Below are 12,211 nucleotides of genomic sequence, written 5' to 3'. Positions count from 1 at the left end.
AAGATTTGTCAGTGTGTGTGTCATTAATGTCAAGCTAGTCTAATTATATGGCAAATGGCAGTATATTTTTATACTTTAATGACTATCTTTAAATCTCTGTTGCTATGGTAATAATCACTCTCCTAAACATTGCTTTTAGGTGGTATCAGATCTAGCAATCGTTGGTGGAGCACCGACTGTTACTATAAAACCTGGTGAAATAACACCATATGAGTTAAATGTATCCCCTTGGAAACGTGGAAAATTCTCAGGTAAAGCTGGAATTATTTATTTCTGATAATGTTATATGATAATTTTTTTGTTATCAACACAGGGTTATGTCATTGCATTTGCAATGCATCTTTTTGCTACTAACTTCAGAATATCATGGTGTCTTCTTTTGTATCTTTGTACTTAATGTATGTTTTCAATTTGATACTATTTTGGTCATATTAGTTTTCAGTGGTTTTATTTATTTATTTATTTACATCCTCTAAACTTACATTCATGATATTAAAGGGTTTTGTGTTATTCATGGAATCTGTAGAGTGAGGTCTCTATGTTAGCTCTGATAACACAGCTGACCTCTAATACTCCTGAGGAAATGATTAATATATATATATATATATATATATATATATATATATATATATATATATATATATATATATATATATATATATATATATATACATATATATATATGTGTATGTATATATATATATATATGTATGTATATGCATGTCAGTATATACCAATACTTAGGTATGTACTGGCATATATCCCAATATATTGGTATATGTCAGTTTAGTGTAAATAGCTTTGGGCGGCCACAGTGGTGCAGCGGTTAGTGTTGCCGCCTCACAGCAACAGGTTCTCCGGTTCGATCCTCAGCTGGAAAGCCTTTTGTGTGGAGTCTGCATGTCCTCCCTGTGGTTGCGTGGGTTTCCTGCAGGTGCTCTGGTTTTCTCCCACATCCCAAAGACATGCTGTAGGTGGATTAGATACTCTAAATTGGCCCTAGACATGAGTGCATGTGTGTGTGTGTGTGTGTGTGTGTGTGTGTGTGTGTGTGTGTGTGTGCATGTGTGCCTTCCGTGGAAGGTTGGGCACTGGGCTGGCAACTCGACACTGTAAAACTCCACTGTCAATCGTGAGCGGACAGGTGATCCGCTGTGGCGATCCCTAACTGGGAAAAGCAGAAAGAAGAAGAAGAAGTGTAAGTAGCTTTGCAGTGGGCTCTGTCTTTCAGACATTACTAATCGATAATAACATAACTGAACCTCTGATACCATTTAGAAATTTGTTAATATTTTTGTTAAAAAATAGTAACCATTTTGCTGGAAAAATGGAGTATAAAACGTCTTGTCTTTGTTGAAAGAATCTGCATAGCCACCCTCTGAGGGAAAGAATGTCACTTCTCATCACAATGGTGACCTCGTAGTAGATGAGCTCAGTAAAATAATCAAATCTAGGTTGGTCATTTTTGGAGTTAGAGAAAACTTATACACCTAATAGGTGAAAAGAAGCTGTCTCTGTTTCTTCTGGAAGAAATATGTCAGACCTACCACAGAATCAACTATCTGCTGTGGATCACAGATTATATTTTTATTGAAGTGCATAAAGCCGTGTCAGAATTTTTTAAAGGAGACTGATTTTCTGCATCACAATAACAAGTTGTGGCTCTAGATACTGGGAAGGCATGAGTTTGAGTCCTACTGGAGGCTTCCTGTATTCCTGTGAATTTTTCCTACAAATGGTTAGATATGGACTGCAATCTTAACATTGCTGTAAATGGAGTATGTAAGCTAGACTTTTAAAGTCATAAACGTCTGATACATATTTTTTAACACTTTTTTGAATTATCACCTAAAACATAGGCAAACATACATTTGTATAAAAGAAAAGATAAACTATAGTAACATGTTCCCAGTTACAAACATTATACATCAATGCATTCTGTTGTATAACTATCATCAATTCAATATTATACAAATTGCAAACTTTGGATACATCTTTATCCTCCAAAAATGCAATCAACAAAATCCTTGCATCCACTGTGGTAAATTTGCATGGTACAAAACATCAGAATGGTCTTCATGATCTTTTCCTTGGAGGAGACAGAGGATATTTAAAGGAAGGGAGCATTCACCTTGCCTCACTGGTGATGACGCTTAAGAGATTAATTTTCTTTGTGAGTTGTTTTCCTGTCATGCAAAGCTGTGCTTGACTAAACTTAGTTGCATTGTGTTTGAATCAGTCTCAACACAAGGTGAGTGAAGTGCTATTAGTATCTGTACGCTCAGATTCATTGTAGGCTGGGATTTACATGTATTGTGTAATTATGTGTCAGCATAATTTGTATTGTTTAAACCAGAAAAGGCCGAGGGATACTTGTTCCACATAATGCATTTATGAGCTAAAAATCTCATGTGAAAAGAAGTTACCCACTCAGATTACTTCTGATCACATCCTCAGTCTGAGTTAAATTATTTCAGTGCAGCCACCACACAGATATAAGATGTTCAATTTCTGTCATGTTTACTATGAAATGTAATTAGTTCAATTTCAGTTTATCTGCCTTTTTTATATGTGTACCAGTTGGGAATTCAGTCTAATGAGGTAGGCATTGCTCTACTTTGGTGCTAATTACATGTGACAGTTATCAGGGATTGGGGATTCATTTGTTATATACTGCAATTACTATTAACATTTCTGAGCCTTTTTAGTATTCACATTTGCAACATTATGAATGTAGTCATGTGTAATTGTAAATGGAAAACCATTAACAGAACTAAACTAAACTAAATTATTACAGATTGTATTGAGTCAGCAGTTGTGGGTGTCTGTAAAGGCAGAATTTAACTAGCTCATGGTAATGAATGATTAGTAATTTTTCTCTTGAGAAAATATTGTATTATTCTGTCTTCAAAATTGGGATGTGCTGCAGAAAAACAAATGAAATTCCCAAAATATAAACAGGCTTTGTGTTTTGTATATTAAGGTAGCTGTCTCGAAAATGTATGAACTTTGGTCAGAAAACATTGCCAGGCAATATGTTGAAATGTTTTATGTATGACTATATTATATATATATATATATATATATATATATATATATATATATATATATATATATATATATATATATATATGTGTGTGTATTCTTACTTGTCATGTGTAGCAACTGCTTAAAATAAAAGAAAATAAGTCACATTTTAAGTCTCCTGAATCAATGCTAAATGTACATATGTACATCTTTTTAGTTGTTTTCCCCTGCTGTTATGCTTTACTTTTGATCTTATGCCTCATTTCTGCTTACAGCAGTAGTACTCATTCATTTTCCTACACACACACACACACACACACACACACACACACACACACACATATATATATATATATATATATATATATATATATATATATATATATAATATATATTATATATTTATCTCTCTCTCTCTCTCTCTCTCTATATATATATATATATATATATATATATATATATATATATATACACACACACAAACATAGATCAGAGTAGATACAGAATACTGTAATGTAGTTTTAATCATTCTTACAATACTGCCTCGTAATTCCATAATTCTGCATCAAAATGTTACAACTGGACTTTGCCTCATTCTTATAACTTTTTGCAATACTAAGAAAGACATTTTGGTCTGCAGTTAGTTGTTAGAACAAAATGTAACTGAATGTTTGAAATACAGCATTTCATCTCATAAATTCTAAAATGTGATATTCAACAAAAGAAGTGCATGGCATCTGTAAAATGGGAAGAACTGGTTCACTTTGCAATCAGTATATTCACATTTACTTTATGGAAGTGAGAACTTGGATTTAACATAATAAACTTTGGAAGGAATTTCTATTCTGAAATAAGTTGCTGAGCAATTGTCAGCTGGACAGTACTCTCTATACCACCATTTTTTTTTTGCAAATTTAGACGCCGCACTTCCAGTTTTTAAGCATTTCTTCTTTAAGACCTATTTACATGTTACTCCGTTTGGTTCTGTATAAGTAAGGTTTGCCTTGAAGTGTGCTACATGCATTTTTCATACCTATGTAACACCAAACTTTAATCAACCTATGTACTTAATTTGTGAAAATAATAGTACACATTTTTCTTTAAAATATTCGGGTGCCATAAAGGTAACAATTTTCAACTCTATGGTCCTGATTCCAAAAGACTTGCTCTCAGAGTAAATGACCACTTACACTGAGAGCAGGTGTTTTGGAATCTGCCCCTCTGTGCAAGCCTGTTTATACATATCCTTTTCACTGAAGTAAGTCACATACTCTGAACAAGTCTTTTAGAATCAGGGCAGACATACACTTAGCACAACTCTTTTGGAATCTGACCCTAAGACTCATATGTGCTTACCTCAGAATAGTAAGATTGAATGTTTGAAAACAGAGACTCACATATGCTAATTCCAAGATTGTTATGTTTTGGTTATATTTTTCTGACATATAACAGTTTTGAAAGTGAGGTGCTGGGGGCTTGTTTTTTTTCCCAAAATCCTGGAAATCACAATTACAGGTCTTATAATTACAAAAAAGAGCCCACTATACATTAAACTATATGATTAGAATGCAATAAGGAATAACAAGGAGGTGCTGTGTACCTATAATGCCAAATGTTTATGAAATAGCATGCTATCAGCAAGTTTCATAATGACGTGCATCCACCAAACCTTGTGCTAGGACTCTTAATGTAATGAAAAGTAAGTCAAATAGATGGCTCTGTAGTAATTCAGTGAAAAGTCACTTCAGCAAATGGCATTTCTTTGGAAATGTCATTCATCGAATTCCACTCATGGGAGGACTGCTCTCCCCACATCCCCCACTAATTATATATACCAACTCCGAGATTGCACTACAGTGGGGAAAGGGCAAATTTCCTGATCTTCACTGTACCGTGATCTCAGTATGAGCAGTTTGACGAATGGCATGGTCGATGTAAATGCACTGAAAATGCTGTTCACTGAACTGAATTTTTACTGAACTAATAGGGTCCCCAAATAGACGTATGTACACTAGGAGTAATGCTTCAAGTTACACTCTGCCATGTAAAATAGTCTATAGCACAGTACAAATTGTGTTATTTTGCAGAGCACAAAGTAAGCCCGAGTAACCAAACAAAGGCAACCGTGGGTAAATCCAGCATTCCCCACACCCACCCGTGGGTTATTGCTATTATACAATGGTGTTTGTTTTGTGTTGTGTAATGTTTGTGTTGTTGTTATTTAGGTTTTTGTTTGCTTTAGTTTGGTTTCTTCCACTTTGTCTGAGATAAAATAGTACATACTTTTAGTTTATTTTTATTGTTTATTTTATTTGTCTTTTTATTTAAATAAAAATTATTATTACTTTTTAAAGAGTTATCAGGAAATAATTATATAAGTAAATATACTTTGTAAAGGTTTTGGTATGTTTTTCTGTTGTAGTTTCTTTTATATTATGTTGCTTTTTAATACTACAGTAGGTTAGGAAGCTGGGTATGCGTGTCAGGTCTTTTGCTTTTTACACCGCTGGTTATTTCTTTTCTTTTTAATGTTTATAAAATTAGGTTTGCTGTTGTAGAATGGTTTTGTGTATCTTGGTGTGCTACAGAGATGTGTTGTGTACTCTTTATTTAATTTCCATTCGGCACTGTATGTTACATTAGCTGCCAGAGTCACTCTGTCACTTACTTTTGATTTACAGTATGAAGACTGCTTGCATTGCCCAATTAGTGTGCAGGTTTCTGCGCAATGACAGAGCTAAAATGTAACTGTGAGTTATGGACATTTCAGTGTTATGTTTTAGTAGCACAGGGAACAGTTTTTTATGTATTTTAGACATTTTAGTATTGGGAATAGTTCCACTTTTTTTAGGGTTACTTTGTCTTGCATTACAATATTTAGAGGTTTGCAGTTGGTCGTGTGATGATTTGGTGCATTTATGTATTATTTACTTGTTTTGCAGTCACCACTTCATGTTACATTAATGGCTGGAATACTTCTGCTTTTTGTAGGGTTGCATAGCGTTGACTTATAATGTATTTATTTACATTTTTGAAGTTGCTTGAGTGCTGCTTTTGGTGCATTTATTCATTTACTTGTTTTCCACTTGCTGCCGCATGATAAATTAATGGCTGGACTTCTTCATTATTTGTTTAGGATTTACAATGTGCACTCTGGTTGGATTAGCCAATCAGCATGCACGTTTTTCGTGTCTGCGGAGATCGCATTGTATAATATATATTTTAGCATTTAGCTTAAGCCCTTTTTTTCACATCAGTTGTTTTCAAAGTCTAGACCATATTACAGTGAAGTGCTATTAAAAGCCGATCAAACAACGTTTATCTTATGCTGTTAGCACATTTAATTATTTATAAGTCCAGATTATTATTTGAAAATTAGAGAAGTAGATACCAAATAGGAGATGCCCCATCCCTGATGTACACTATTGGTCTTTTTTTTTTTTTTTTTTTTTTACTTTCTGAGGTGGAGCCAGGTATTTTAACAATGTGTGTTTTGCTTGATGGCCAGTTTGCTAGCCATCTCATGAGGTAAGGGTTAATGCAGTGATCTTTAACTGTGTTGAAAATACTAGGATAGTGAATACTGTCAAAGGTCTTAGTCAGAGGGAGGTGGGTATTCTGAGCTTCATGGCTGCCATCCACAACTTCTCTGACCCTTTCAGAAAGTTTATTAGGCTGACTAGGCATAGCCTATCCTTGATGAAGCTGAAATGGTGAAGGCCCAAAGCAATAAGGTTTTCAGTACCTACATTTATGAATTCCTTGATATGATGCATTCTCTATGTTTTAAATTAACTAGTTAGACTAATGTGGCTTTAGATAGTGGGGTCAGAATTAGGTCATCCTTTGTGGAAGGGCATTACAATATTTATTTCCATTCTTGCGGAACATACCCAGTGAAGAAACTTACGATGTCAAGGTTTGGCAGAAGCTGTAACAGGGCATTTTTGGCACTAGAAATTGGGCATTCAGGAATTTTCTTCTGACCCATCTGCATGCTAGTTTTTGGTTTTGCAGAGTGGAGCTGTGATTTGATTCATGGACTCTGATATGTGGAATTTATATGGCTAATGTTGTTGTTTGGTCTTTTCATTAAATCAGACTACTTATAGCCAATGTGAAATTAGTAATGCATTTATTTGCTGCTAAGTTGGCAGTGTCTTTTGAAATGGACTGAGTATTATAATTTATTTATTTATTTTGTTTACCGGGAAATTCCAACTGGACACAGGTCCTTTTTCAGCGGAGGCCCGGGGAGAAAAGCTCCACATAGCAGTCAGTAAAGCAGAGCACAAGAGTAATTAGTATGATAACAATAATGAAGTAACACAGCATACAATTTTACAGAGCAAATTATTTACATTAATTGAATATACAATATAAAGAACCAACATAGGAGTTACACAGCAATAGAGGATTTAGTATTGTTAATATCAGTTATTATCATTATCATTGTGGATTAGCTTGAAGCATTGTGTGTATGTGTGTGTGTGTGTGTGTGTGTGTGTGTGTGTGTGTATGTGTGTGTGAGAGTTTTATCTTTACTGACATAGTTGAAGAATGATTTGTAATTGTCCTTACTTTCTTTTGCTATTTTCAGTTTATATTTGGCTTTAATCAAATGTCAGTCAATAAATAAATAATGTCTCTTTACTGTTTTTTGATGGTGGCTGAAAATTATAATTTGTTGTAGTTGTTTAGTTTTTTTTTTATTTTACTGCAGATATATTTTTGTTGGTAGATCACTAAAGTGATTTATTTTTCATCTTTTCATTATATTTAGTTATATTAGGGAGTGCTTGCTCTTATATCTTAGTAAATGTGAGTAAAAGTTTGAGGCATATGCAGGGTTGGATTCAGCACTAGGTGATCTAGGCAGCTGCCTAGGGCCTGCTGGCTTGGCGTGAGGGGTTGGGGGCAACACTGGCCAGGGTGCTGCCACAAAACTTAATTTCTTCTTTAAGAATATACTCTGTATATTGTTACATTTCATCTACAGAGGACATTCATAGTAGTGTCTGTTATTATGCCACACAAAAGACACACGCACACTTAAACAAACTTGAAGAGGAGCATGGGATTTTAATTCTTATGGGGAATTGCCCTTCCTTTCAGGTGCAGTTTGGTTAACTTATTCAGGCTCAAACCCTGCACCTTGATTACAGGAGACTAGAGCCGAAATCCTCCACACCAACTACCAAACTGGCATCAGCAGTTGCTTTTTCAAGGACTGTTGAATTCCAGTGGATTTTCAAGGACTGTTTAGTTTCTCTGCATTTTCAAATAATGTTGAGTTTCTTTGCATCTTCATAGAATGTAAAGTTTCTGTGCATCTTCAAAGAATGTTGAGTTTCTGTGCATTTTCAAGGAATGTTGAGTTTCTATACATTTTCAAAGAATGTTGAGTTTCAAGAGAAGAAGAATTTACTGTTGCTAATGCTGTCTGGTTCAGTGCGTAACTGTTTTGTTTAGCAAATGGTCATCACCAGTGTTTGTGCTATAAAGTTTGAAAGCCATGTTGGTAGTACAACAGGTAGCATACTTGCCTTTGGTGTAGAAGGCTTTGGGCTCTACTCCCACACCATGTAGATGGAGTGCTGATATTGCAGTACCCTTTAAGGAAGGATGAGGGTTTTGCACTCCTGAGTGTGTCTTCCTTTAGACGAGATGCCTAGTAACTATGTCTGTGTTGCCAGTTTGAGAATCATTCGATTCTAGTGCAATATTACCAACTTACCATTTTTTAATGTAACATGGGTAATTTATTCTTTAAGGGTAATGGGCATTAATTTTGTGCATGAAACACTCACCACTGGCCAGATATATTTTCTTTGAATGTGGGTTTCAATGCCATTTCAATAATGTGAGTTTCAAGGGTACTAGAACTTGTCAGTGATTTGGGATCCATGACTAGGCTTAAAAAAGGCCATTGCTGTTGTTAGCCTAGTAACCACCTGTGATCCTTTGAACCTAAGGGCTGAGAAGCTTACTGTTCATGCCAGTTCTCTTTTCATTGTGAGACATTACTGCTTTGTTTAGCAAATGGCTATCAATGTTTGTGCTATAAAATTGAAATAAAAGTTTTAAATATCGCTAATCACTGTAGAAGTAAAGAAGAAAATAGTATGCACACCGACAGCTTTGAACAGTGTTTATACTAACTGGGAAGAAATAACCAAGAAATGGGATTATGGAATGGCTGGAGAGTGCTGTTGGAGGGGCTGCTGTGTGGGGAGCCCTGATCCATTACCCTGCCTAGGGCCCCCTTTGACCGTGATCCAGCTCTGGGCATACATGGTAGCTACAGTTGCATAGGGTGGGAAATGTAGGTAATTCAACTGAATCTCAAAAGTTCTTCATAAAGTTTAAACTCATTGCATCCAAGTGATGCCTCCTGGTGCATCTGAGGTTAACTCCTACTGATGCCTCTAGACGTCAAATATTGCTTGTTCATATTTGTGTCAATAAGTCCAAAACTGTGCTATGTTAAAATATTTCATCTTAAAGTTTGCACAATGGGAAATTCAACTGCATTAATATTTAATGTCTGTCTAGTGCAGGTAAATGGATATTAACTGTTGTTTTTATGATATTAATTTATATAGGTATAATTTTCACATTTTTTCTAAATATCTCATCAACCAAGTAACACAGACAGAACTCCTTAGCCTCATATGACAACTCTCAGCTAGATGAATAAACTGTTGCTGACAGTATGTATGCAACTTGAGTGGTTGCTAAGATATTGTAAGTTGTTTACAAAACATTATAAATGTAATAGTTACTGTGTTTACTGTGACTTATAAAATTCATTTTAAAACCTAAACCCTAAAGAATAATGCCACTATAAAAACAATTTGTGCTGAACAGTTTGTCATTCATTCCTCTTTCATAACCACTGTGGTTCCAGAGATATGAACATTTGTTTGAAATGTGAGGACATAATTTGATTCTGTCAAAAGGCTTCGGCTTTGTCCATTGGAAGTTACAGTACAAACTTCTTGAGCTCCATTAGAGTGAATGAGTTAAGAAGTGTGCTCTTTTAGAGTCTGTAAACTCAAGTGTTCACTAAGGAGTCGCTTATTGTTTTTGGATTGACAGAGAAGACCACTGCTTTTTGATAAGATTTAACCAGGGATGCAGCTATGATAGACTGGGTATAAAAGGGTCTATCTTTAGAAGATGACATCCAGAATATAAGGACATCTAATGAGTAAGTTGAATATTTGCTGCAGGTAGTTTACAGTTATTAGGTCAAGGAGCCATTGAGCAAGCTTAACATAGTGGTCTATGTCTTCCAGTTAATAGCTGGTAACTGAAATGCCCTACCTTAAAAGTATTGTGACTTATGCTAAATTCAGCTAGTACATTTAGGAAATGTTTGTGGTCATCAGGGACATGGAAGGTTATCTATAGCTGGCTGTGAAGTTTTAATTTATTTTTTAAGAGTGATTTGTGCTTAAATAGATTCTGTTTCCGTGATAAGAGGAACTTGCCTGGTGTCTGAAAAATATTGTTGATCTGAAGGTGTAATAAGTGTTAAATCTTGCTACAATACTTTGTATTGAAACAATATCTCTTTTACTACACAAATATAGATGTATCCAGGTTCCAGGAAAGCTTTAAGATCAGGCAGCTTATTATTTAGACTTATGGCACTGGGTCAAGCAATCCTTCTTGTAATATGGATCTCATCATGTATAATTCTTCAAATATGATTCTGGCCTTTCAGACATCTCTGGGTTGGAATGTGATCATCCATCCTTCTTTGGGTATGACTGCTGTTATCTGACTTTGTTTTGCCACAACTGTGGTAATTCATAAACAAAACAGCATGTTTTTGTACATGTTTCTTGGCCTCAAACTGTTATCTAGCATAGACATCTTGTTAGTAGTTGCATGTATTGCATTTCAGTATGCATAAGGGAAATCATCCATCTTATATTATTGTGGTCTATGTCTGGAGCTTATATTTTAATAGTTTAATTAAATATTTGTACATGCATTTCTGCTAATCCATTTGTAAATGAGTAATGTGAATCATCTGTAGCATACTTAATGCCATTTTGTTTTGGGAAAGTTAAGAATTCCTGAGGCATGAGCTGTGGATCATTATCATAGCAAATCCGTTCAGCCAAACCATTTATTGCAGACATTTTCTATAATGCTGCAGTAGATTTTTATGAATAATGAAGCTCATTCAGGACATCTCTGATCATGTGGGGCATACATCAATATAATTTGTAGTACAGTGTACCTCAGTAGTCCTTCAGCATCAGTGTGAATGTGCTTCCACAGTTCTGATGGCCCTTCCCAACACTATAAGGGTGATTGTGACTGTGCACTTTGAATCATTTTGCATCTGAAAAAGTTCTTGTATCTTCGATTTGCTTTTCCAGACCTAGACACTATAGAAAGCTATGAGCTCAGGACTTATTTATGTAGTTTCAAAATGCTTCTTGTGGATAGTTTCCATTACTCTGGTGTGTAACATGGAAAGCATTACTACAGTTTCACACAAAACATTCCTTTTATATATAGGCAAATACAGAGTACAAGTGATATTATTTGAACCAGCCTTATGTAACAATGTCACAACATTGGTTAATTATGGAATTTTGGATCAGCTCTGAATTTTCTTGATTAGTATATATGTCACCTGTTTTACTGTTTTATACATATACATATACATATACATATACATATACATATACATATACATAGATATAAATGTATCCACATATATATGTTGTGGACTTGTGCTACTTGGCTCTTCTGTTATTCTCCTAGGGCAAAGTCAACAGTCCATCAGCATTAGTATGCTGCTTTGTTCTTTCTATTCTGCATCACTGGAATGTTATTTCTAGGAAAAGTTCCCAACACTGATGATATGCAGCTGTCATTCATAAAACACTCATAGTTGTGGCAAAATGGTTGATAAAGGCTCATAGTTATTTTCCTATGTGAATTAATTTCCATAGAAGTCTTGGCTAAACTTTTTACTCCTTTGTCCAGGCTAAACACTCATGTATTGCACTGTTCTTTAATTACTATATTTTTTGTTAATAGTTTTTAAGCAAATGTAGTGGGTTTCCATGCACCAACCAGGAAACTGTACAGCATAAATTGACATTCAAATATGTAAGGACAGATGTAATTGAGTAATTAGGTTGTTCAGCTTAAC

The 12,211-nt window shown here is 34.8% G+C and overlaps 1 protein-coding gene across 1 annotated transcript in view; it reads left to right on the top strand.

Moving 5' to 3' along the window:
* CFAP47 (cilia and flagella associated protein 47) overlaps positions 1–12,211 on the top strand; it is a 7,413,452-nt gene that overhangs the window by 5,063,386 nt on the left and 2,337,855 nt on the right. Inside the window, exon 48 of the mRNA XM_044071840.1 lies at positions 140–251. Within this exon, the coding sequence (XP_043927775.1) occupies positions 140–251 (112 nt within the window). The remainder of the gene's footprint in view (positions 1–139; positions 252–12,211) is intronic.

This window comes from Protopterus annectens, chromosome 5.part0, assembly GCF_019279795.1.
Source record: "Protopterus annectens isolate FY-2018-M chromosome 5.part0, PAN1.0, whole genome shotgun sequence".
In the NCBI taxonomy this organism is placed as follows: domain Eukaryota; kingdom Metazoa; phylum Chordata; order Ceratodontiformes; family Protopteridae; genus Protopterus; species Protopterus annectens.
Note: the sequence above shows the minus strand (reverse complement) of the source record. Positions and strands in the feature narration are given on the sequence as shown.